We start from the raw sequence: 26,933 nt of genomic DNA, 5'->3' as shown, positions 1-26,933 counted from the left end.
TGCAGGTCCCTCTGAGTTTTGAGCTTCATGTGACCGTTTGCTTATTCATCCACCATTTATTGAGCGCCTGCTGTTTGCTGAGCATGGTGGTCCATCTGGGATTACATCGCGAGCAGAAACAGACCCTGCCCCCCTGTCCCGTCCTAACAGCCTGAGGACGTGCTCATAGACCCGGAATCCAGGTGGGGCCCTCCTTCCAAGGCTGAGCTGGCCCAGCAGACCCGCGGGGCTGGGGCCAGGGAGGTGTCCAGCCCGAGTGTGGCCTCTGCGACTTGTGAAGGCCTCTCCTTCCGAATCTCTGCTTCTTGGGATCCTCCCAATGGCCCGTAAGGATCATGTGTCCCTTTTAATGATGGGACAACGGACGTCAAACTCTCCCTGCCATTGAGACCTTGGCTGTTTAAGATCCCTCTGTCTTTTCAGCTTGTCACGTGCTGACTCTCCAGCCCAGGGGACATCGGGCAAGTCCGGGGACATTTGGGTTGTCAGCTGGAGATGAGGGTTCTATTGGCATCTAATGGCTAGAAACCAGGGATGCTATTAAACACCCTACAAAGCCCCCACAACAGGGAGGTGTCTAGCTCTAAATGTCAGTAATGCGAGTGTGGGAAACCCTGCCCTGGCCTGGATTTGCTCATAATAATGGCTTATGTTAGGTCTGTTCTAAGTGCTTTTTTTAAAAAAAATTTTTTTTGTTTAATTTCAGAGAGGAAAGGAGAGGGGGAGAGAGATAGAAACATCAATGATGAGAGAGAATAATTGATCTGCTGCCCTCTGCATGCCCCCCACTGGGAACTGAGGCTACAACCCAGGCATGTGCCCTGACCGGGAATCAATCCCTTGACCTCCTGGTTCATGGGTCGACGCTCAGCCACTGAGCCACACCGGCCGGGCTGTTCTAAGTGCTTTACCTGCTGTTTTATATGGCATCTAATTCTCACACCCGTCTTTGGAAGAAGATACTTTTAGCATCACCCCCATTTTATAGACGGGGAGACTGAGGCTCAGGGAAGTGAAGGGAATTGCCCGAGGCCCACAGCCTGGTGTGACAAGGCTGGATTGAAGCCCTGGCTGACATGTCTCTGGGCCTTGCCCTTCTTAGGAACGGTGTCTGCCCAGCCAGCCGCCCTGTCCTGGCCCCGGTGGGGTCCTCACTGTTCTTTGAGGTCTGCCTGTGGGTCCCCCCTCTGTGCCTCCATTCCCCTGTGCCTCCTGCTTGCCCCCACGCCTCCAGGTTGTGTTATCATTGTGTGCATTGGGTATTAACATTACCCCCATTTCATAGATGAGGGAACGGAAGTTTGGAAAGTTTCGGGGGTTGTCTTGTAGCCCATGGACCGAATTTGGCCCCTCATTTCATTTGGCCCGGCAGTGTTACCTAAGCAGCATATCTCAGGATGCCTGACTAGGCATTCACTCGCTAGTCCCTGCCCGGATCCCACTGCCCCATCTTTCCTTACACCTGCCCGAAGCATGTGCTGCTCACCCAAGAAAGCAGAGATGTCGATCACACAGTGCCTGCCTCCAGATGAATGACTTGTCCAAGGCCAGTACCAGCTAGACAGATCTCATGGTCTAGAAACTCCTATTAATCTTGCAAAGCCCAAGCTAATGCCACCTCTTCCAGGAAGCCCTTTGGGATTTCCCCATCTCCAGACAAATGCAATCGTTTTGCCTTCCAATGACAATGAAATCAGAAGCTGCTGCTTCGTCCTCCTCTTCGCGGGGTTATGGTAACTCTTCCTGGGTGACCAGCAGCACCCTGGTCACACCGTGCTCTGCCCAGCGATGGCTCCAGGAGCACCTCGGGCGAGGAAGATCAGAGGACTTGGCCGCCATGGCCTGCTGGGCCCTGGCCCCTCTGCACTTCGCAGTCTTTTCTGTAACCCGCACAATTGTCCTCCTGTGGTTGGCACTGCTGTCACCATTAGAGGCAGAGACCAAGGCCTGAAGAGGGAGAGACACGTGTTTGAGGTCAGTGCTGGGGTTGGAAGTCAGGCCTGTGAGGCCCCGAAACTGGGGGTTCCCCGCCCACTCCTGCAGCAGGATCCCACCGGGGTGTGGCTGGGCGTGCCGGGACCTGCACCTTCTCATCTCTGCCAGACTCGGGGGCCCCCAGGCCTACCTGCGGTGACTTGTTCCAGGAAACCGGTGGCAGCCCAGGTGTGGTGAGTCATTCTGCACCCCCACCGTGTTGGTCTTGGCCCCAGGAGGGCTTTGTCTAAAGCAGGCAGTGCAGGCGAGCAACACACACACACACACACACACACACACACATGCCCGAGGGTGTCTAGGGCTGCACCTGCCTCCAGGGTGTGAGCTGAGGGCCTTTCCCTGTGAGGTAGCTCTGGGCATTGTCTCTGTTTCATAGATGGGGGAACTGAGGTGCTAACGGGTTGAATTGCTAGCTCACCCAGAGTAGTGGAGCTGGGATTCGAACCTGTGAGGCCCGGACCCAGGCCGGTGCTCTGCACTGCTTGGCTCTGCCAGGCTTTCTGCTCCGACCACCAGAACTGCTGTCTGCGGTTGGGGTCCTGGAAGAATGCCCGGATGATTCTCCATTTCTTCCATCTGGGTTTCCCCTAAGCCAGGATTTCACGCTGTCCCAGCCCTCTCCCCTCAGTGCCTGCGTGGGGCGGACACTGCCCTTCTTCGACCAGAGAGGGCGCACCAGCCCCTCCCCCTGCAGGAGAGAGAGCTGCTCCTTGCAGCCCACTCCATCTCCTGCCCCACACCCACCCTCCGAGGGTCCCGTGGAGTGGAGGCTAGGGTGGGACAGGGCTCTTGGGACTAGCCTGGGGCCATGGGATGCTGGCGAGGGGTCCTGTCACTGTGGGGTGAGCCACCCATCGCTGTCCCCATGGCCTTCCCGGAGTCGGGGGAGGAGTGGGGACCCCCTCGTGGGGCCCAGGAAGGAGGGGCCTTTTGGGGGAGATGGGGAGAAAATTGGTCCTTGCTTTTTCTGTCTAGCCCAGTGGTCGGCAAACTCATTAGTCAACAGAGCCAAATATCAACAGTACAACGATTGAAATTTCTTTTGAGAGCCAAATTTTTTAAACTTAAACTTCTTCTAACACCACTTCTTCAAAATAGACTCGCCGAGGCCGTGGTATTTTGTGGAAGAGCCACACTCAAGGGGCCAAAGAGCCGCATGTGGCTCACGAGCCTCAGTTTGCCGACCTTGGGTCTAGCCCCACCTCCTCTTCTCCCTCCTTCCTCCCTCCCTCTGCAGAGAGGGTGCAGGCAGCAGTCCCCCCACACGCTGCCCCAGCACCAGGGACCCGTGGGACTGGGTGCTGGCTGTAGCCTGGGCTGGCCCCAGGCTGCCATGGAGGAGAGGCCTGGGAATGTGGGTATACCACCCCCTACTGAGCTCCCCCCTAGCCCAGGCCTTGTACCTCTAGTTGAGCTGCCTGAGAGGTGTGCCGTCAGCCCACAGACCCAGGGCCTGCCTGGTGCCCTGGGCTCGGCGTCCAGGTCAGAAATGTGCGTTTCCATGCACAATGCATGTGTTTCCATGCTACAGTGTATGTTTTCATGCTACACTGTTTGTGTTTCCATCTACACTGTATGTGTTTCCATGTTGCACTATATGTTTCCGTGCTGCACTGTATGTGTTTCCATGCGACACTGTATGTGTTTCCATGCTGCACTGTATGTATTTCCATGATGTGTTTTCATGGTACAAAGGTCCATATTTTCATGCTGCACTACAGAAAGGAAAAGTTTTTATTAGGCTTTTGCATTGGTCCTTATATTGTTCCAAGATTTTAACTAGGAATCGTACCTTCCTTCACAGTGGCATGTTTTAGCTGTGTGGCCGTGGGCAGGTGGCGGGGCCGCTGTAAGCCTCAGGTAGCTTAACTGTCAGTTAGCTGACGTGGGCATGATCGTACGCTCGCTGGAAGACGGGTTTGGATTTGATGCAGTGACGGGGCCTCCACAAGAGCCCCAGCAATAAGGAAGAGAGAGACTCCGGGAGTCTCCGAAGGAGGGTTCTGAGCATTGGCGGGTCTGGACGGCCAGCTCTGCTCGTGCAGGACAGACTGCCGTGAGCAGGGGTCCTGGTCGTGGTGACAGAGTCAGCCCTGCAGGCCAGGCACCGTTCTCAACTCAACACCCACGGGGCAGGGGCTGTTCATCTCCCCGTTTCACAGGTGAGCAAACTAAGACCAGAGAGGCTACCCCAGGTCACACAGCTGGGCATGAGCATATGCACCCACGTTCTCTACTGCGCCCCAGACTGCCTGGGAGAGCTCCGCCCTTGAAGCTGCGTCTAGTGGGTGAATACAGACGGTGACCAAATGCTAAGCAAATTCAGTAGCCAGTCATTTCTAAAGGGGCCCAGGCTTGCTCTGAGGGGGGTCAGGGAGGGCCTTGGCGGAAGGGCCATGCCAGCTGAGCCCTGGATGATGAGTAAGAGACGGTCTGAGGTCCAAAGGAAGGGGCTCCCAGTAGAGGGAACCACAGCGCAGAGGCTGTGAGGTGGGGCCAGCAGGCGCTTCAGGAGAGGCAGGAAGCCGGCGTGGGTTGGCCGAGTGAGCAGGGGAGAGTGCAGGGAGACGAGGTCAGGGCCTCGGGACACACACAGGAATTTAAGACTATTCTAAGGGCAATGGGGAGCCATGGAAGAGTTCATAGGAGGGGGTGACTTGGTCATATTTGCTTCACGTGAAAATTTCCCGGCCTGGTTCTCTGCCCTGAGCGAAGGCTGACATTCAGGGTGGGGATGTCTTGTGGAGACTTGAGCAGGGGCGCTGGGGCCCCGGGTTTCAGGGCTCAGGCGTCAGGAGTGGGCTTCCTCCTGGAAACATCCTGTGCCCTGAGCCCACTGCCATCCTCACATCGCAGGGCCTCTTCCTGTCCAATCGGAAGAGAGAAAAGAGGCTCCAGGTGAGGGGCCCAGGTCTCCTGGCCGAGTGTCTGGGTCCCTGAGACCCTGGCTGTCAGTCCGTCTGGAGGTCATTTGCAGAAGTGACCATGTGAGATGGAGCTATAGTCATGTGGGCCACGGGCCTCAGAAGGGCTGGGGAGACCATGTCAGGTGTCGCTTATCGCTGTGTGCTGGGCCCAAGCCCAGGCTGGCCCGGAGGCCGCCATGGATGTACTGCTAACCGCGTGCTTGGGCCTCCCCTGGGCGCATGTGCCCGGGACACAGAATAGCCTCCATAATTTCTTGTAAACCACTGTTTGTTTTCTGCCGAGCCAAAACATCCTGTTCTCGGGGTGTCATTTTGATTAATTTTCCGATGGATAAGAGTGTGGTGTTTTCCATGGAGGCTGTCTGGCTAATAGCAAAACCACTTGCGGCCAGGACCTGACACCCACCCAGAGCCGGTCTGACCGGGCGCTGTGGCCTGGCCTGGACTCGGGCCTGCCTGGCCCACCTGTTCCCCCCACAAATACCAGCAGGGCAACCTGATAACGAAAATGAGTTGTCTGCCAGGTGTGACAGTCAGGAGTGGTGGGGACTGGGGTGAATTGCAGAGCCCAGGCCTCACCCAGAGGGGTGGACATGCCTTGCAGAAATGGGGGCATAGCCAGATTTCCCTATTTTGGGGGAAAGCTGTGCGCCTGTTTTCTTTCCCCTAAGTGGTAAACACTGTAGGTCAAATCTGTTGCACCTGCGTGTCACACCCAGCACACTCCCCAGCTCTGGATTTTAGGATGATGGTCTGTTCCCCGCAGGCCCCACCCCTTCAGAGGCATTTGGGACCAGGGAGAGTGGAGAGCTAGGCCCTTCACTTCTTTGTGTTAGCCCCAGCAGGAGCCTGCGGCTTTCAGCAGCAGCAGGACTCGCAGCCCACAGTTTTATTAAGCATCTACTAGTGCCCCAACGATTGTAGTCTTATATTGAGCATGTCACTGAAGGGCTTTCTGTGCCCTGTCTTAGCTTCCCATAACAACTCCAGAGATGTTCTTCCTGTTGGTGAGGAAGAGACCTGAGGCTCAGAGAGGGCTGTTCGCTTGCCCAGGGACACACAGCATAAGTGGCAGGTCCAGGCTTTGATCCAGCTTTGACTTTGTTCTATAGGTCCCTCCTCTCCCTCCTGAGATCTTCCCAAAGGCAGGAACTACAGCCCCAGTGGCCAAGGTTGCAAACTGGAGATCTTTGGGCCAAATCTACCCCATTAACATACTTTGTTTGGCTAGCTTGGTGTATTCATACATTTAATTTGAATTCAATGCCAGCATTTAAAACAAGTTTTACATAAGAATTTGTACTTCTGACTTCTCTTGAGAAAGCAGAGGTCTGGGCCCCTGAGCAGCATACCTGCCAGGCCACCATCTGGCCCATCACCCATTCTCAGTTCCTGCCTGTGGGCATTTGTGCTTCCTACCCAGGTTGAGCACATAGTAGGTGTGCATTAAATATGAATCAATGAATGCTCTTATGGCTTCCAAGGCCCTTGACGGCCTCCCCGGATTTCCCCAGAGGCTGTTTCCCGGCTGTGGAGAGCTGGGATGGCGTGCCCACGCCTCCTCACGCCCTGCAGCTTGGGGCTGCTGATGGAGGTAATGGAGGCTGTGAGTGAGCTGTCCTGCCCAGGCCGGCCTGCAGGAGTCGTCAGTGCCAGGTTTGGTGTCTCCTCCCCTCCCCCTTCATGCTCCCCCAGCTCCCTCCCCTCCCCGCCCAGCAGAGAGGAAGCGAGGGAGGGAGGGAGGGAGGCTCAGCCCTGCTGGGCACCTCCCCCTCCTCTGCCCAGTTCCCCTGGAGGGTGACTCCCGGAAGGAGGCAGGCTTGGCTGGGCTTTATCTGGTGGTGGAGGCCAGCGAGGCACCAACACAAAGGCAGACGAGGTTCCATGGCGCCTTCTCCAGGCCTGAACCGCCTCTGCTGCTCCTTCTGCCCCATCATCCCTTTCGGTAAAAATGCAACATGAGCAGATGGCAGATATTACCGCGAGAGCCGAGTGGCTCTGGTCCCCAGCCCCCCCTCCCCCGCCGCCCCCCCAGCAGCCCCCGCCAAACTGGCTCCCAGTGAGTTGCTCAGCACTCACACGTGAACAGGTCTGCTGGACTGGTAGGAACGTGCTGGGAAGGAACATTGCATTCATTCTTGTTGAGGCTCCGAGGGTGTGTGGGGAGGAAGTTCCCTTGGACAGGAGGGGTTATTATCTGGACGCCCGCATGGCGCAGGCCAGCTTCTCCCTGATTGCTGGGACCCTCGCATTGCACCCTTCCCAGACCCCATCACCACTGGGGCACCACCTGTCAGCCGCGACCTCAGGTCATTCCGACCGGGCTCTGCACATGCTGGTCCCTGCCTAGAATACCCCCCTGCTCTCCGCCTGCGAGTGTTTCTTCATCGTTCAAGGCCCAGCGGGATGTGGCCAGCTCTGGGCAGCCACCTGGGTCCCCCAGGCAATGTTCCTCTGGGCCTCCCAGTGCCCCGTTCCTCACCCTTCGAGCTGCTGAACTTTCACCTGTTGCCGCCCCCAGACCCAGGGTTTCTCAGGAGCAGGTACAGGGCTATCTTATCTTTGACTTTGAAGTTGCGATGATGCTAGTGGCCTGAGTTTTCTGGGCTCTTCTTTGGGCTGGCACAAGCTAGCACGTCACCTGCCCTAGTTTGGTTCATGTCCATGCCACCTGTTACCTAGGCACCGTCTGTTATCATCCCCACTTTACAGATGAGGAAACTGAGGCTCACAGAAATTAGAACATTTCAGCTTAGCCAGCCAGGCATTGGCATGTGTGATTCCAGAGCCCCAGGGCTCGGAATTCCAGTTCTCACCAGGATCTGGTAGGGCCCTGAGAGAGGCAGAGGGGCTGGGTGGGGACTGTGGCCAACAGAAGAGGCAGGTGTCCTCAACTCCGGCCCGGAGTAAAGGCTCAGCGTGGCCTGAGCTTGCCCTTATGTATAAAGAGGATGAGGATGTAGACTTTTATGTGAAATCAGTTGATTTTGAAGATAAATCTGAGAGGCTCATAGGAATCCAGGGGGCCTGTTGGCTCCAGGCCTCCATCTCTGCCTTGGCAAAGAGCTGTGGTGCAGCTGTGCCGAGCATGGTCCTGAGCCTGGGCGTGGGAGAGGAGGAGAGGAGGGAGAGCTGATGTCGCAGCAGTGGAGACCGGCCTTGAGAGCTGGTGCTGAGCAGGCAGGATTGGACTCACTGTGACCCTGGCCACTCCCGTCCTGGCCATGGGCACCCACTGCCCTTCTCCGAACCCTGGTGTCCTTGATGGACATAGTGCATCCAGAGGGGGTCCCACAGTGACGTGCCCGGTGTAGCGAGACTTGGCACGTGGGAGCTGTGACCTGGGCACCAGAGGGTGCAGAAGTGATGACACTGGGTCCCTGCTTGTTACTCACAGAGGGTAACTCACAGGCAGGCGCAATCAGCAGGTAATGATGAGAAGGGCTGACTGACGTCTGCACGTGCACAGCAGGAGAGAAGAGAGGCCGGGGAAGTCGCTGACATGGGCGAGGGGAGGATGGGAGGGCACAGCGTGGCCCGACGGTGGCACCCCTTCACACTGGGTCACACCCCTTCACACCGGTCACACAGCGCTCCTGAGCGAGGGTGGGCCGGGCAGAGGATGGCAGCTCGATGGGCCGTCACAGGTTCTGGGGGGACATGATGAGCGGAGGTGGGTCCTTTAGGAGTGCAGGTGCCTGTGTGATGCCTGCGCTGGGGGTGGGGCGTCTGGAGAAAGTGTGACCGTGATGCCATGGAGCCTGGAAGCTCTTGAACTTGGTTCCGTCCCTGGTCAGTGTTGTGCTGGGAAAGTGAACCACGTCTCATCAGGCAGTAAATCCGTCCAGGTGCCTCTTCCGGCTGACAGCAGCGCGCCTTGTCCCATTGCCAGCCCTAAGTCAAGGCCAGAGCTCCCGTTACTCGGAGAGTCCCAAACTACCCTGGAACCCAGCAGGAGAGGGGGGCTGCTGGCTCCCAAATGGAGGGAGGGGCTCGGGCAGCGAGGGGCAGTTTCAGGGCTGGCCATGGCTGAGCATTGCTGGACATTGCGGGGAGGTGTCCGGTGTGACCTGGTTGGGATCTCAGCCTGTGGCTCTGGGTCTGCCTTGTCCTTTCCCATGTCTGGCAGCTCTTTACTGGCCTGGACCTGGCTCCAGAGGCCTTGGGCAATGGCCCGAGTGTTTGTGTGTGTGTGTGGGTGGGGGGGGGGGAGGGTGGCCAGGAGGGGCTCAGATGGCCATAGTCATTGCTGGGAGAGAAAGGGGAGACCACAGCTGCCCAGTGCACCCAGCAGTCTGTCACTATCAGCAGGCATGTACTGAGCACCTACTGTGAGCCAAGCACCCTGACTGATAGATGAGCCACGCCTCTTGGTGCTAGAGATGTCCTGGCACTTACACGTTTTGAGGCTCCTGGTGATTAGAAATGGAAGCAGTGCGAGCATTGTGATTTAGTTTAAATGTTCATGCTTTGAAACGGAATGCACTTAATACTGAAAACGCAATGTTATGAAATTGTACACTCGGGCTGTCTGCAAGCTAATGATGGCATTTAAAAAGAATACGAATCCAGGGGGCCATAATGATAATGGAATTAGCCAGCATCCACTGAGCAGTTATATTGGCATGACATCCTGGCCCCGTTTCCAAATGAGGAAACCGAGGCACAGAGAGGTTTTAGGGGGCCAAGGTCACACAGCTGGAAAGGCGGCCACCTGAGGGGCTGGGAAGGGGACACCAGCTCTATGGACATCGGAGGGGATGTCCCAGGTTCCAATATGAGGGCCTCCTCGAGCCCCATGGCTACACCTCCCCTCATCCCTAAAGCGGCATGAGCCACCTGTCAGGGGGGTTGTGGACAGGCAGACGTGGGAAGCCCCACGGCTTGGCCCCTGGGCCCCCAGGAGGCCCCAGAAAGTGCGCTCAGCCTCTTAAGAACCTGTGGGGAGGGGAAGGGGTGGGGAGGGGGTGGGGCGGGCAGCACGGCCTGGCCTGCAGGGCACTGCTGTCCTCGGCTTCTTTCTCTCTGTACCTGGGCTTTTGCTTCTGGAAACCTTGGATCTGGTGCCTGGAGACAGCCCGCCCATCCCCCTCTGTGCACACCGCCTCTCCCTGCCCCCCACGTTCTCCTAGGAGCTGCCACATGTGTGACCCCAGCCCCTCACCTCTCTCTTCCTTCCCAGCCCCGGGGCTGGGCTTAACTCCTGGGATGCCAAATACACATCCACCTCCCCTCTTTTCTTTCACTCACGCACTTACTCATTCATTCAACAAATACCCACGCATCCATAGGAGCCCGTGCTGTCTCATGGCGCAGCCCAGGAGAGACCATGTTCCTGCCCTCTGGCAGCCCTGATCAGCGTATGCAATGTGCCCAGGGGAGAGGGAAAACTGAAGAAGGGCAGGGAGGGGTGTGTCCGGGCAGGGGGACAGGGGAGCTGGACCCTGTAGCTCATGGTGGCTGGCGCCCTGGAGGGAGGCAAGTGTGAGGTGTTCTGGGGCAGCTGAGGGAGCTGGGAGGCCTGCGTGGGTGGCAGGTTGGAGCCGGATGGGAAGGTGCGGGGAGTGAATGTAGCAGAAACGGGGCCAGTGCAAGGGCTTGGCCCTGGAGAGTGTGGAGAGGGAGCTGCCCTGCGCCTGGCCCACGTGAAGGAAGATGAGGGGTGTGTGTGGAGGCTGGGAGGTTAGAGCTGCTGGCATGGTCCAGGGAGAGATGCTGGTGGCCTGGATTAGGGTGGCCAGGGTGGAGGTGGGGAACCATGGTCTATTCTCCGTGTGTGTGTGTGTGTGTGTGTGTTCACTTGAAATTCTCTATTGAAATAACTAGTACCCCTGCGCATGAATCCGTGCGCCAGTAGCTTGCTGCTGCCCACCTGTAGCTCCCTCCACCCCCCACGCCCCCCTCCTGCCTCCCCTCATAGCTTGCTGCCCTGCCCCCTCCTGTAGCTCTCCGCCGCCCGCCTGTAGCTCACTGCCCCACCCTCCTTTTGATCCGTGATCCGGTCGTTACGAGGTAGGTGGTTACGCTTCACAGTGTAGCGACCATTTGCATATTACATCTTTATTATATAGGATTGTAGATTCACATGCAGTTATAAGAAATAATACAGCCCTGGCCGGGTGGCTCAGTTGGTTGAGCATTGTTCCGTACACCCAAAGATTGCAGGTTCGATCCCCAGGTGAGGGGTGCGGGAGGCAACCAATCACGACATCGCCCACATTGATGTTTCTGTCTCCCTCTCTCTCTCCCTTCCTCTCTCTCAAAATCAATTTTAAAAAAGAAAGAAAGAAAAAAGAGAAAAGAAAAGAAAAGAAAGAAAAAAGAAAGAATACAAAGAGACCCCTTGTGCGCTTTGTCCAGTTGCCCGCAGTGGTAACATTTCACAAAACTGTAGCACAGCATTACGGCCAGGAGACTGACATGGGTACAATCCCTCGTTCTCACTCAGACCTCCCCACTTTTACTTGTGCTCATTTGTGTTTTAAGTTCTGTATGATTGTGTCAGTTCCATACAATTTTATTTTATATAGGTTGTGTCTCCACTTTCACCCAGCCCCTGGCAACCGCTAATCTGCCCCCATCTCTAAAACTGGGCTATTCCAAAGATGTCCTATAAATGGAATCCTACAGCGTGTAACCTTTTGCGATGGTTTTTCCCGTGCAGCATAACCCCCTGGAGATTCGCTCCAGTTGCCGTGTGAATGGAGAGGATCCATCTGGGTGCGTGTGCAGGTGGAGCCCCGTTGGAGACCCCAGGGTGGGGTTCAGGGCTGAGGCCTGCGGCTGAATGAGCTGGCCCAGGGAGGCAGAGGGTGGGTTGATGCCCTGGCCTGTATTGAGTAAGTGTCTCCAGGACACCAGGTGCTGTTCGAGGCATGAGGATACGGCCGTGTACGAGACGGATGAGGTCCCTGCCGGTAACACTGGGGGGGACCATGGGGCCGAAGACCTGGAGACGGTGCTCAGCATCTTCCTCCTCCTCTTTCCTCTCTTCGCAGCCAGGGGGCTGGGCCCTGTGAGGCCAGCGAGGCCCTGGGAGTTTAGACCCGAGGTTTCCAGGAGTCCTGAGTGAGCGCAGAGGGAAGGCAAGATGGAGCCCATTCAGGATAGACCGACCTGGCTTCTCAGATGGCCTTTGTTCTTTAAGAATATTCTTTTTTTTTTCCTTTGAGAGAGAGATAGTGAGAGAGAGAGAGAGAGAGAGAGAGAGATAGTGAGAGAGAGAGAGAGAGAGAGTGAGAGAGAGAGAGAGAGAGAGAGAGAGAGAGAGGCATCGTTTGATGTTCCATTTCTGCATTCATTGGTTGATTCCTGTATGTGCCCTGACCAGGGGTCAAACCCGCAACCTTGGGACGACATATTGGGACGACTCTCCAACCGACAAGTGCCCGGCCAGTGCCAGAACGTTCTTTCTTTGACGAAGGGGTGTGGCTGGCAGATGGTGGAGGGTGGTGGTGGGTGTTTTTCATGTTCTTTGAGACACAGTGACTTGGCTTGGGTTTGGAGGCCCTGACCCCATGGACTGACTCCCCAGCTTCCATCCCAGTCCCCTTGTCCCCAGCCTGCAGCCCATCCCCTCCCCTCCTTCCTGTCACCCCGCCTGGCCACCTCACTTTTCTGTCAGGGCCACTCAGCCCTCCCCTCTCCTTTCCTCACTTATTCCCACGCTTTCCCCTCTTTAGCTCTCCATGTCCACTTCCCCTCTCTCTTCCCCACCCCCCTCCTGTTTCCCTCTGTTTCCTCTCTTTCTAAGTCCCCCTTATCTGGTTCTCCCCCGCTTTCTCTCTCTTTTCTCTCCCAGTTTTGTTTTCCGTCTCTCTCTGTCTCCCCTCCGTTGTCTGCCCCCCCCACCCCCATCTTTGATTCTCTCCACAGCTTCATCTCTGTCCCCTGCTCACTCCGTCTCTCCCTTTTCCTTCCTCTCCCTCTCAAGTCTTACTTCCCAGACCTTGAAATCCTCCTTTTCACACTCAGGGGCCGTCTGATCCACTGTCCTAACCCGACAGGACAGCACGCGAGGCTCTTGCGCGAGGGCCTCTGGGACAGTCCCGGGCCCTGGGGAAGGACGAGGCCGTGGAGGGAACCAGTGTGGCCACAGGGGCTGTGGAGGCTCCCGGGCAGCGTGCAGGTCACCTGGTGCAGGAGGGGCACCTGTGTGGGGAAGGCTAGGCTCCTGGACACCTGGACCCGGTGGCAGCCTGGGCCTTGCCTCGGAGCGGGAGCCTCCAGCTGCTGGGAGGCGGGGGAAGAGGCCCCCAGCTGGGCAGGGACAGGGCGGCCCGTGCGTGGCCTTATCTCCTGTGGGTTCTGGTGGACGCCTCTGTTTTTGCCCCGTGGCTTGTTTGTTTAATGAAGAACAGCCGCCCATGTTAGGGACCCGACAGAAGGGCCGATGGCGTCTGTGTGTGCACCTGCTTCCCGGAGCTCATTGGTGCTGTTTCCAGCCGTCTTCTGTGGCGCCAACCACCTTCGAGGCCGCTGACCAAACCTTAAGGAGTCCACCCAGAGCAGCGCCGGGCGGGAGATGGACGGCGCCCGTGACGGTGCCGCTGCGGGGCCTCAGCCGCTGCGGGGCGGGCTCGTGCTCTCATCTGGACGTGGGACCCTGCGGGCAGGGGGCCTGGCCCAGCACCCCCTGGGGAGGAGAACCTTAGTGACAGGAGGCTGCTGGCCTGTGCAGCCACTGGTTTGCTGCCTTCCCTTCCCTGCTCTGTGCCCAGAGGGGTAGTGTCTGCTGCAGCCAAATCCATCCGCTGATGTCCCCCCAGCCCACCCCTGCCCCTGCTGCCGCCCTTTGCCCCACCCTGTTTTCTCAGCCAGGAGACGGTCCCCGGGGCTGTCCCCGCGTGACCTGTCAGGCACAGCATGGAGCGTACCCACGCTGGGCCACACGGCTGTCACCACGACCGGCTGCACACTTGCGGGGCCCCGTGAAAAAGGAAGCCGTGAGGCCCCTTTCGAAGCTTGGGAAGAATTTCCAGGCGGTGACAGCGAGGATTAGACCAAGCACGGGCCACGGGCCTGTGCAGGTCGCACGCCTGGGGGCCAGCCCTGTCCATCACGTGCAGATGTCACGCTCCGAGTGAGTTCCTAAGCCTTGGTCTCCGCATCTGTAAAATGGGAGTGGCAGTCATCCTCTGCATAGGATTGTCCTCAGAGTCAGTGAGACCAGCCGGGCTCAGCTGCCGTTGCCGGCATTGATGACGTCAGTATTATTACTGCGTAGCTCGCAGTCTGTGTTGTTCGCGTTCCTCCGTGCTTTGCACATGCTGCGTGGGTCCGCTCCATTTATTGTGAAATGACCTTTTTGTCTTGGGTGATTTTAAATGTGCAGAGAGCTTGTAAAGAAGATTCAGAGTCCCCGTATGCCCCTTACGCAGCGTCCCCCATGGTCCTATCACACACAGTGCAGTCATCGAAGCTCAGCCCCAGCACCTGCCCGAGCAGCTACTCAACCCCAGGCCTGGATTCACCAGTTTCCTCTCTCCCCGTGTTCCGTCCCAGGCTCCCATCCCCGGCAAAGCGCTGCTGTTAGCAAGTGCTTTCTTTGTAACGTGGTCTCGTGTCTCCAGGGGTGGGTCACAGCCCCGGCCGGGCTGGGGCAGCAGCCTTGAGCCCCCAGTGACGCCGGAGCAGGCCCTGAGGTGTCCTCGCGTGGAGACGGGACGGTCGCCGCTGGTCTTGGGCCCAGGCCCTTCCTGTCCGCCTCGGGGGCGACAGACCAGTGGTCCGTTCCTCATGGCCCGAGTGTCTCCCGTGAGCCCGGCTCGGCTGCCGCCGGGCTGTGGCCCTGCAGACCGACGTGGCCTGTCCCCGGGGGCTGAGCCTGCGGGGAGATGGTGGTCGCCAAGGAAGAAGGTTGCAGAGTGGGCTCTGTGGCGAAGGGGGGTTGACACATGGGTGGAGGCCCCTTAGGAGGGTCTGAGGAAGGACGGACCCAGCACAAGACCCGGCGGGAGTGCCCTGAGGGGAGACAGCAGGTGCAAAGGTCCCAGCGAGGCCCAGGCCCCAGGCTGGAGGGCTGTGAGTGACGGGAGGTGACAGGCCGAGTTCAGAGGTCAGGCCGGATCATGTGCACCTGGGGTCAAAACCCCCCACGCTAAGGGGCCAGGCAGGTGGCAGAGATGACTCACACGGCCGGGGGACTGCGCGGGCGAGCGCACACGTCCCCTGTGTAGGGACGGCCGCTGCTCAGCGCCAGCTCCGTGTCCGCCAGGTGCCAGGGCTTCCGGTTCTCAGAGGAGCTTGAAATCCATTTTTCATAGGGAAATGGCATTTCAGTTAAAAACGTGAGAACAGAACCAACCAAACTAGTAAAGAAAGTAAACAGAACTAGTAAAGAAAGTCAGGCCAGTGGCGGCCTCACGGGACACGCCTGCGGTCTGGCTCTGCCTGCGGGTGTGGCGTGGGGACAGGGCCTGATGACCAGGTCCAGGAATTGGTGTGAGTCTCCCCGCAGGGAGCCGCGTGGCGCAGGGTCAGCTCTGGTGTTTGGGACAGTCCCTCCGGCTGCCGTGTGGGGAACGCGTCGAGGACAAGAGCAGAGGCTGGGAGGGCGCGGACGGCCGCCAGGGGAGAAGGGGAGAGGGGTTTGGGAAGAATTCGCAGACGGGATTGGGGATGGGTTGGCTGCTGCCGTGGGGAGTCGAGGGTGACCCCCAGGTGTCGGTTTGGACAGCGGGGTGCATGGAGGTTTAGGTAGCGGGTGGGCTGGCAGTGAGTCACTTGACTCCTGAAAGCCTCGAGTTTCCTCGTTTGTAAAAGGGCTTGACCTGTGCGGTTGGGTCTCTGGAATATAGCAGGTCCTCAATTAAAAATATTCATCTAAGTATATGTATAGCTTGTCTGTAATTGGACAGCTGCACGCAGTGGCCATGTGATGAGCAAACCCAGGCGTGTGGTGTTCAAATAGGATGACTCCCGTGCTGACCAGCACCGTCGCTGGAGGAGGGAGTCGGATCCCCTGGGGGGGCTCGGGGGTGGGGGAGCAGCGCCGCAGGGAGGAGGGGCCGAGGCTGGAGGCTCAGGTCAGGAGCTGGGTCCCAGGCAGACCTAGTTCCAGAGGGGCTGGGGCGGGACCCGCCTCACCTTGCCCTCCTCCCCTCCCTGAGGGTGTGTCAGTTCGGATGCAGGAGCCAGCGTCTTGGCAGAACTTCTGAGGGCTCCTCTGTGGTTTCCATGTTAACGCTTTCCCTCCAGCTAAAGGCAGGACCCACGGGGATCCAGGAACCTGCTCCCAGGGTCGGCATCGCCTGTAACAAGATTGCGCCAGTTGTCCCTGCGGCTAGGGGCTGCCCACTCCGGGAACCCCCAGCCCTGCTTCCCGGTCCCCAGGGCCTCCACCTCCCACGGCCACCAGCTGCCGTGGTCCCCAGGCTGGCAGCGCTGGGCAGGAGCCAGGCCGGGCGGGCGGCCTCCGCGGGAAGGGTGCATCTGTGTGACTGTGCAGGCTCCGTCCGTGAGGCTAGCCAGCCAGTCCTTCGGGCAGGATGGGACACGCAGGGGCCGCTTACAGGAACGGGAGGGCTGTGCTCAGCTGTCAGAGCATTCTGGAATACTGCCCCCCCCGCGCCCCCCCCCCCCTTCCCCAGCAGGCACAGGCAGGACAGCCGAAAGCCCAGCGGCAGGACAGGAGGGAGGCGGGCATCGAGGGGAAGGTCCTGCCACGGGCTCAGAAGAGCCCATCTGAGGCCCAGCTCTGACTTTCACCAGCTGTGCGGCCCTGGGCATAGCCTCCCCGGTCCTCGCTGAGCCTGCTTTCTCCTCCATTAAACGGCACCATCGCAGAACCGCCCTCTCAGGCTCTGGCGAGACCAGGGGAGACGGTCTGTGGGTGAAAGGCAGCAGCCACTGGTCGTGGTGATGACCCTGGGACAGGACAGCCTGGGGCCCGGGCACGGCACCGGAGCAGAGCCTGCCCCATCCAGCTCCGCCGCAGCCCCTGGAGACCTGTCCGAGCCACGTGACGGGAGCCCGGAGCCACTGCCGGCTCGGACGCCTGCAGCTCGTGTGGGCGAGGGCGTCAGGCCGGGCGGGGACGGTGGCAAACTGGACAGCACACGCCCCGTCCAGAGGGGCCAGCTCCCTGTTCCCCGCAGGAATGCGGCCCAGTGTGGCCGGATAGCTCTGTTGTTCAAGAGAAGTAGGAACTCGATACTTAATTGAAACATCCCAGTTCTTCCCTGTTGGCAGCTAACTCATTTTTAAATTTGCATGAGCCAAACCCTGTCTGTGGGCCAGATGCTAACCATAGGCCACCATTTGTGACCTCTGAGGATGCTGGGAGGGGGACCCCTCAGGGTCCCGGACTAGAGCTCAGCCCCGGGGTCACCTCGTCCTGGCTGGCTGGGTGCTGGGGCAGTGCAGATCCTGGGGTCGGCGGGGGAGCCTGGGTCAGATTCAGCTCTGCCAGTTCCCAGCTGGGCAGTCTTGGGCAAGTGCCTCTCGGAGCCTCAGTTTCCTCTTCTGTGACGGGGATTGTGGCCCCTGCGTCTCGGTGGCTGTGAGGATGAAGGGGCCTGGCCTGCGTGTCCTCGCTCCTCCTTGTCCTGGGGTTGAACGGAGAGAGGTCAGACGCCAGAGCTGCTGCTTACGTTTGCCTCCCCCCCCCAGACGAATGTTTTCATTAGAATTAGAGTCAATGGATACGAGGTGCAGAGAGTCCCCGTACACCCCTTGCCAGCGTCCCCGTCCACACCCACATCTTACTTGCTGTGCCCTGTAAACCTGACACGCTGCTGTTAATTAAGTCCACGGCTCCTTCAGACGTCACTCGTGTTTCCAACACCCTTTCCCGTTTCAGGATCGCATTCAGGATCCCCGCGGTGTTACATTGGGTCCCCGTGTCCCCCAGCCCCTCTGGTCTGGGACAGCTTCTCGGACTGGCCTGGGTTTGATGACCTTGCCAGTTTGGGGGAATAATGGTGCGGTGTTTTGTACACTGTCCCTCCGTGAGGGCTGATCTGGTGTTTTTCTCATGGTTAGACTGGGCAGTAGGTTTTGGGGAGGAAGATCACAGAGGTGAGGTGTCCTCCTCATCACATCATATCCGGGGGACACGCTGCCACCAGGACATGGCACAGATGAAGGCCTGACACCTGGCCGGGGGGGGGGGGGGGCTGGCCAGGTCTCTTCCCTGGGCAGTTACCGCCCCCCCCCCTGCCCCCACGCCGTTCCATAGTCCACATGGGAGCAAGTCACCCAGGGCAGCCCCCACCCAGCGGGCGGGGAAGCTGCAGCTCCTGAAGGGGTGACACATCGGTTACTGGGAACCATTTTGTATCTTTTGGAATTATTCTGAGATTTGCATCTTCTCCTCCTGTCTGTTTGCTCTGACACTTAGCAGTTTTGACTTCCGTTGGCGATCATTCCATTTCGTTATCTAAGCCATGCGAGCTTCGGTCCTGGCTCCTCCCCTTTACTCTGTGTGTGACTGTGGGCAGCTCTCTCTCAGCTGGAGTGACGACGAGAATAGTAGCAGCCGTGTCCGTCGGTCTGTGTTCATCTGGCTTTGTGTTTTTCCCCTCACGTGACAGGAAGTCATGAGGTGGCCAGTTGAGCTCATGGACCTTCTCAAGGACGTGGTCAGGGACTTAGGCTTCTCCTGGCTGCTGCTCTGCCACTCCTAACACGTGGCCTTTGTCCTCCTGGTCCCAAAGTGGCTGCCAGACCTCCAGCACCACTGCTGTGTTCCAGGCAGGACTCCGTGAAATTGATGGCATTATCCCATGTCACCGAGAGGAAAGGGATGCTCACGAGGATGAGAAATCCCTGTCTTAAGGGAGTGAGTGCTGTGAGGGCTGAGACCATGTATGTACCCTGGGGCACAGTAGGTGTAGCTATTGTTTGCTCAACGGGAGAGGCCTCTCCAGGTGCCTAGGGGCTGGGGTGCCTGGTTACCTGGGGATGATGGTGGGCCTCTGGGTACTGGAGCCCCTGCACATGGTCAGCCTGGGGCCTCAGACCCCCTGGGGCTGCCTGTGGAACATCAGAACTGGCCCGTGAGTGGGACAGCAGTGTGGCCTGCTTATTTGAGGATGGAGGATGCCGGTTGTGCCAGGACAGGCTGGGGCTGCAGGGATGGCCAGTGACACCCAGGCCTGAGGCCAGGCAGCAAGGCGGCCTGGCCCTGAATCCTGCAGCTCGTGTCTGCTGACCCGGTACTCAGTGCCCACTGCATGGGAGATACAGGGGACGGTTTGTTCTTGTTCTATTTAGGAAGATAGATTTAAATTCAGGGGCAAACTATGGCCTGAGGACAAATCTGGCCTACCACTGTCTTTGTCAATAAAGTTTTATTAACACACAGCCATGCCATTCATTTACATATTGCCCCTGGCTGCTTTTGTACCACATGGCAGAGTCGAGTAGTTGTGACAGAGACTTTGCAGCTTGCAACACTTGAAATGTTTGCTGTCTGGCCCTTTGCAGGACTAGCCTGCTGACCATGGCCGGTACAGAAAGCAGCCAGGATCAGGGCTGTGCAGGCGGGCTTCCTGAGAGGCGTGGTGGGCCGGGGCTCATGAGGGGCTGCGGGGTTTCTGGAAACACAGGATGCAACAGCCATGTGGGGGCTTTGTCAGGAAAGGAGCTGCTTGGGGTGCAGATTGCCAGGGTATGGCTCTGAGCATCTGCTGAAGCAGCGGGCCAGGCGATGGTGAAGTGGCCTGGGGGCTTGTGGCCCATAGGACAGCACTCCTCAGCTCGCCCCCTGGCGCCACAGGGGGCTGTGGGCCAGAGCAACTAGTTCATGCCATTTTCCAAGAGAAGCCGGCAGCCTGGTTTCATGGAGAACATTTAAAAATCATGAGTGCACGTGCCTCAGGTGTGCAGGGTGGAAGTGAGGAAGGTGGGTGTGTGGGTAGACCCCGGGAGCATGCCAGCTCAGTGCCCCAGAGATCCCTCCTGTAGAGGATGGCAGGCGGGCTCTGTGCTGGGGGAGGGCACTCAGGGTTACTGGGAAGTAGGGGGTGTGGCTGAGCCCTGGGCCTGCATGGCTGGTCTCCTGTCTCCCATCCTATCGGAGCTAGTGGGTCACTCCTGCCTGCAGGCTTGGCATGAGCCTGAGTGGGGCACCATTCCTTGCTCATCTGGCCACCCCCAGAGGGGAAGGACTCTTACAGCAGCTGTAGGTGTAGGGGTGGGAGGTGGAGATCTCCGAAGTCCCCTGAGAGATTCCCAAGGGTTTGGGTGTGCTGCTCTGTCCTCATGGAGTTGAGGCCATGCCAGGAGGGGTGATAGGTGGGGGCTGGGCTTATAGCTGCATCGGCCTGAGCGGACCCCAGCTGGAGGCTCCTGTGACCTGAGATGGGGATGACTCTTTGATTGCAGGTTGCCATGAGAATGAAGAGAAAATGGGAGTGACAGGGCTGGGTTTGCACAGCATCTGGGGTGCCTGTGCTGGGGCCTAGCCTCGAGGGTGGGCCTGTTCCCCCGACAGCATCTGGGGTACTGAGCTATTTTCAGCCTCACAGATGGGCCCTCACCTGCTGAGTCAAGAACTGGTTTCCAGGCACTCGCTGGCACCACTCTGGGTCTAGTATTTGTTTTAAGCAGGACTCTTGGTTGCAAGTGACAGCACCCAGGCCAGCGTGGCTTCAGCAAGAAGTCCTGGCTCAGGAACAGGGAGCCCAGGGTAACTCTAGCCTCTAGCAAAATGGGATTCAGGTGCTCAGATGATACTGTCAGGTCTCTGTCTTGCTCTGTCTCCAACTCGGCTTCCTTGGCAGGCACCCCAGTGGTGGCAGAAGTGGCCCTCAGGCCCTAGCCAGTGTGGCTCAGTAGATAGAGGGTTGGCCTGTGGACTGAAGGGTCCTGAGTTCGATTTCGGTCAAGGAATCGAACCTGTACCTAGGTTGCAGGCTTGATCCCCAGCCCTGGTGGGGGTGCATGCTGGAGGAAACTAATCGATGTGTCTCTCTCACATCGATGTTTCTCTCTCTGTCTCTCCTTCTCCCTTCTATTCTCTCTAAAAATCAATGGAAAAATATCCTCGAGTGAGGATTAACAACAACAACAACAACAAAAAAGTGACCCTCAGGCTTGGGATCCATCCTCACAGGAACCTGGGTGGAGGTGGGGACATCCCGTCCCAATAGCAAAAGTCCCACAGCTGCTTCTCATTGGCCCAGCTTGGGTCACATGATCACCCCTGGACCCATCCCTGCTGGGGGAGGTCAGGCCTCCTCTCACCCTTCCTTTAGCTGTAGGGTGGGCTGGGGGCTGGCACAAGCGGAAGCAGGACAATCAAGATGCCCCTCCACAGCGGAACGGGGAGTGGAGGCTGGACAGGCACACGCCCTCGCCACGCCCACCCACCGGCCAGAGCAGAGTTTGGAGCTGAAGAGGCACCTTCCGAGCCCCTGTTCTGGCGGACGTCAGTCCCGCTCTCCAGCCCGCTGGGTCCCTTTCCCACATTTCTCCACGTGCCCACCATGTTGCCAGGGGCTTGCTCCAGGGCCGGATGGAGCCGCCAGCTCCACAGCCTTGGGGCTCTCTAGACGAGGGAGCGCCAGCCCGCGCGCCGTGGCTTGTTCTCGGGAGCCCTGTGGGTTCCTCCCAAGAACGTCCCTTTCTGAGCGCACGCAGCAGCTCCCTAATAACCTGGGCCGTCTGGCCGGGCCCACCTCCCTGCACCCCCTTTTCCTTGCTTTCCGAAGCAGGGATGATGTTCCCCTCCCTCATGGGGCAGGACCATTTCTTACATCAGATCTCGCTGGATCTAAAGACACCATTACATCTAAAGCTGCTAAAGTCTCTTCTGACCCTTCCTGGTTCCTTCATAATGAGATGGATTTTCCTCCTTTTTTGGAAGTCTGTCCCCTTGAGAGAGGAGGCAAAAGCCCCGTCGGTGTGGTAGAACCATTTCAAAAACAACGGGGGATAAGGCCCCGCAGCCCAGGAGGGGCCACACAGCGGGGCCGGGACCGTGGCTGTGACCTGGCCTGGTCACTGGCCTGTGGGGACTCCCATGGGCCCCTCCTCTTGCCTGGGCCCTAAGCCTGTCTTTCAGGATCACAGAAGGGACTTTGGAGTGTTTTCAGGATGGCACTGGGCAGAGACCAGTTCTCGGGAGGAACGGGGTGAAGATACCCCAAAGCTGTGGGCTCTCCTCTTGCCTCCTCGCACTCCCTGGTGTGGGTTCCGTTGTGTCCGGCCGCGGTGCTATTGAAGGGCCTGTGTCCCATCTGTGGGGGTGGGATGCAGCCCAGGGGGGTGCTGGGAGAAGGGGACAGGTGGCAAAGGCCCGTGTCCCAAGTAGCCTCCAAGTGGGCTGAGCCAGGGCGGGCTGGCCGGCACCGAGTGCATGGGATGTGCTTTCCGGCCGTGGCCAGGTGAAATGCCGGTCTTGGTTTTCAGATGTGGGGTGACGACTCGGAGGTTTGTGCTCCGAGACACCAGGCCACGTCCTGCCTTACGGGAAATTCTTTGGTGCAGTTGAGAGGGCTCGGTGTGGGGAGGGCTCGGGGCCCTGGGCTCGGACACTAGAATCCGCCTCCTCCCACCCTGCCCCCTGCCCATCCCCCCACCGGGAGCAGCCCCTCCGCAGCCTGGCAGACCCTCAGCTGTCACTCATGGGATCAGCCCTGAGAGCTCTGAAGGTGCCCGAGTGCCCAGGCCACTCCACCGACCAGCCACCAGCCACGTCCGCCTCAGGGCGGGTCCGAGCGTGGTCCTTCCTAACCCTCCCAGGAGACTCCCCCGTGCGTCAGTTTGAGGGGATCCTCGGAAAAGCTGGTCTTCCCTCAGGTGCAGGTGTAGCCTGGAGCGGCCGGCCGCTCGGGGAGCTTGGGGAGGGCGCCTGATGGGAAAGCCCTTCCCTGCCTCCCTGCCGCAGATCCCACCCAGAAATAAGTCCAGGCTTCTTAAAACGGTTCGATTAAAAACACAAAAACTAGCCCGTGCATATGGCACACACTCAGGCAGCACAGACGGGCCCCCAGTCAGCCCGTCCCCCGTGCCCGGGCGCCGCGGCCGGCTCTGCCTGAGGCCCCCACGGCGCTCCCCGGGCACAGGGACCTGCGCGGCGGCCGGCTCCCCAGGGGGCTGGTGTCTGGGCGGAGCTGCCGGAGCCTCGCGGGGTCCGTTCCCCCACAAAACAAGTGGAGTCGCATGGCTGATGGGCACCCCATTTTCTGTCATTCCAGAACCTGCCTGGGCCGGCGTCCCCGGTGTTTGAGCTGCCCGCCTTGTACAGGACTGAGGACTACTTTCCTGCGGCCGCCGGGCCCCAGCCCCCCAGCTGCCGTCCCCGCCTGTGAGCGGGCGGCCCTGCCATCCGGACGCTGGGCAGTGACCCTCTGCGTGTGGGCGGCTCCCGTTTCTTCTTCTGTTTTTGTTGTCGTTGATTTGTTTGCTGAATTTCCCCCCTGGCTTCACGGGAGACCGACCGAGGGGTTGGAGACGCAGCTGGCACCTGCGGGGCGATGCCTCCGGGAGGAGCTGCCGAGGGCATTTCCCGCCGGGGCTGGCGGTCCGGTGTGACGAGCCGCCGTGCCCGAGGGACGGCGGGGACTTGCTCCCGGAAGGTTTGGCGGGAACATGCGGGACTCACGGGTGCCACAGGGCTGTGGTTGATGCCCCTCGCTGTGGGCTGGTTGGTCTGCGAACCCGTGCCCCCTGGCATGTGAGTCGTGTCAATAAAGGTGTCAAGAGGTCATGTGCGGTCTGGGCGTGGGAACGGGGTCGGAGGGTGGCCGTTCCTCTCTACTCCGTGTGACGTTTCCTGTAAGGCTGCCCCTGCCCCCTGGGCGAGCCCGCCCCAGTCTCCCCATGCGGCCCTGGCTCCTGCGGGGGCCCTCCGGCTGCAAAGGCGTGTTTGCTCCGTTTCTTCTCATGCAGGGGTTTCCTGCTGTTACCCTGCGAGTCCGGGTTCCGCACTTTAGTCATGTTTCTGGTGTTTCTAGAATTCCTCAGAGAGCCAAGGGGACACACCCACACACAGACCTGGAAAGGAAAAAGTTGAGACTTGCCAGTTTTAGGGTAATTTTTGGAATTAAACGATAAAGGTGGACCCCTTGTTTCAAGAAGAGCTGATGTTTTTCTGTGGAGGCAATTTTTGTAAACTTCTATAATTTTTAAATTAAAAATGTTTCTAAATTATTTTAAACTATGGAAGTCCAGCGGACATAGAGAAAGGTGCACCTAAGCGTCTGGTTCACTGAGGTTTCACATCTGTTCCCCTCCCCCAGGTGGAGAAACAGGCCAGCTTGGTCAGTGTCCCGGTCCCCCCCGCCCCCCCCCCCCAGCCCCCCGCTGCCCGGCCCCCTGCGCCAGCCCCACCCCGATACCTCGCGGTACAGACGGGGTTGCAGCCTCTGTCCTCTGTGGGCTGCAGGGTGACAAGGATGCACACAGTATGTCCTCTGTGTGTCTGGCTCCCGGCTGACACTGCCTGTGGGAGGCGTCCCTGTACGGCTGCGATGGTTCATCCTCGCGGCTGCGTCGGATCGATCCGGACTGTTTGTAATGAAGGAAGCTTAGACACTCGCTGTGCCCCAGCCTGCTCGGGGAGAGCATAGATTCGATGGAAAGTTCGTTTTTCAGACACCCCTTCCCAGAAGGCTGAGTGTATGTTGATCACTGGAGAGGCCGAGGCTTCTTTCTCCTTCCAGAGCCTGAACCAGGTGCCAGGGAGGGTGACAGGCAATGCCAGTGACCACGCCATCGCACCTTCGGTGGTCTGAAATAGAGACCCACAGGACCGAGGCTGAGAGCTTACGGGCTCTGAGGTCAGCCGGCCTGGGGGGCACCATCATCTCCTTATGCCTCAGCTGTGTGACCCCGGGCTAGTGGCTCACCCTCTCTGAGCCCAGCCTCCTCCTCAGTAAAATGCTGAGGCTAGTGGGTTGTTGTGAGGATGAGACAGGATGACCTGCACGAGCACTTGGCTCAGGGCCTGGCGGCGGCGCTCGGTGGTGGTGCTGTGGCTACGGAGGCTGCCGGGAGGAGGCCTGTGCACCACCTTTCCTAGTCGACCAGTGGCATTTCAGAGCCTCCACAGCAGTGGCTTTGGAACTGCCCTTACATTTCAGGGTAAGAACAAGTCAGGAGTGACAGCTACCAAGAGTCCAATTCGCTCTCCAGGTTTCGCTGTCCCAAGGCAGTGAGACCCTCTATGGGAAAATGGTGGCAAGTGAGCTAGAACTGACCACTCCAGGTTCCTGGGAGTCGCAGTGCCCAACAATAAACTCATAGGATTATTTGGAGACACCCGGGGGAGGGAAGGTGCGACACGGTCTGCCAGGTACTCCCGTCCTCGGTCCTGGGAGCGCCTGGGATTCTGGGGGCCGTGTCCTTGTGCCAAGTGGCCTGACAGGTGTCTCCTTTAAAGCAAGTGCCCGGGTAAAGGAAGCCTCGGGACTGACTCAGCAGGTGCCCCTTGAAGGGTCACTGTGCCGCCTTAGAAAGGCGGTCTTTCCCTTCCTCTGTGGCTGTTGTTGGACAGGGAGGCTAGGACAGAGGCCACCGCACATTTCCGTGAGAGCAAGGCTCTTCTGCCGCTGCCTGCCCCTTCTCCAGCGGACGTGAACTCCACGTCCGGCAAATCAAGAGGCTTCAAGACGGTGGCCCTGGGTTGACAGACTGTGTGGTTGGCCCTAAACTGTTTGTAAATTGTTTTCAGGTTGAGACAACGGAGTAACTATCTGGAAAGAAGTGAGTCCGTACTTCACTCTGCACAGCAGGAGCAGCTCCGGAATCCCAGATGGATTAAGAGGAGTCAAATAGGTGAAAATTAATTTATAAGGAGGCAGAAACATTACAGAACCATACAAAACCCAGAAACCATAAAAGCTAGATAACATTGACCATATATATGATTTCTCCTCTGCATGGCAAAAACAAACAGAGGGGGGAAAAAAAGAAACTCCAAAACAGAACAACAAAATCCTAAGCATATTTAAAAGACAAATGACAAAATGACAAACAGGGAAAATATATTTGCAGCTCATATGACAGAAGGATAAACCCCCTAATACGTAAACAGCACCGATATATAAATAAGAGGAGAAATAATTAAAAATGGGCAAAGGATATGAACAGGAATTTCACAGAAAATGCAAAAGACATTTAAACATTTGAAAAGCTGGTCAACCACAACCTGTACCAATCAATATGAAAGGAGATCGATATTACTGAGTCCTATCAGGCTGGAAAAAATGAAGTGTTTTTGAAAACACTGTTGGTGAAATCCTGAAGAAACATTCATTCTCATACATCGTTAGGGGAAGCCATTCTCATGGAGGCCGGGGCTGTACCTGCCAACATTAGAAATGTGCATCCTGTGAGCCTCGTAATCCCACCCTTAGGGATCCAGCCTCCCAATGCACACACGAGAGAAACAACACATGCAACATGTCACTCACTGTGCACTGAAATAGCAGAAGTCAGAAGGAACCCCAGTGTCCATCACTCTGGGACTGGTTTACGTATAGCCCATCCATGACACATGGATAGATGGAATCCCCTGAAGTTACAAGAATGGATTAGGAATTCTTTATGAATCGGTATAGAAATACCACCGAGATCAGAAAGCCAAAGTGCATACACATGTGCATGATATGCCATCATATTTGCACAAAAGAAAGGCATCGAAATTCTCTGGGAGGATAAACAGAACTCTGAGAACAGTGAATATGTTTTAGGTGAGAAAGCTTTTTTCTTTTACTTTTGTATACTTAAAAAATAATTTTTGGCCCGCTGCGGTGGCTCAGTGAATGAGCGTTGACCTATGAACCAGGAGGTCATGGTTCAATTCCCAGTCAGGGCACATGTTTGGGTTGTGAGTTCCATCCCCGGTGGGGGGAGTGCAGGAGGCAGCCTATCGATGATGTGTGTGTGTGTCTCTCTCTCTTTCTGAAATCAATAAAAATATATTAAAAATATTTTGGTGTTCACCTATTCAAAATATTCAATTAAAATCAGTTGCCAGCATTAAAAAATTCGGACAGTCCAGATAAAGACCTGGACTTACAGTTTCTCTTAAAAAAATGGAATTACTTGGCAATATTG

At 57.9% G+C, this 26,933-nt stretch overlaps 1 protein-coding gene across 4 annotated transcripts in view; it reads left to right on the top strand.

Moving 5' to 3' along the window:
* BCAS4 (breast carcinoma amplified sequence 4) overlaps positions 1 to 23,578 on the top strand; it is a 54,650-nt gene extending 31,072 nt beyond the window's left edge. For all 4 annotated transcript variants that reach the window (XM_054723951.1, XM_054723952.1, XM_008141180.3 and 1 more), the window contains one exon: positions 23,069 to 23,578. In XM_054723951.1, the coding sequence (XP_054579926.1) occupies positions 23,069 to 23,182 (114 nt within the window). In that variant the 3' untranslated portion in view covers positions 23,183 to 23,578. The remainder of the gene's footprint in view (positions 1 to 23,068) is intronic.
* Positions 23,579 to 26,933: the final 3,355 nt, after the last annotated feature.

The sequence above is a fragment of the Eptesicus fuscus genome, chromosome 12, assembly GCF_027574615.1.
Source record: "Eptesicus fuscus isolate TK198812 chromosome 12, DD_ASM_mEF_20220401, whole genome shotgun sequence".
Taxonomy (NCBI): domain Eukaryota; kingdom Metazoa; phylum Chordata; class Mammalia; order Chiroptera; family Vespertilionidae; genus Eptesicus; species Eptesicus fuscus.
The sequence above is the reverse complement of the archived record's forward strand: the minus strand, read 5'-3'. Positions and strand labels throughout refer to the sequence as shown.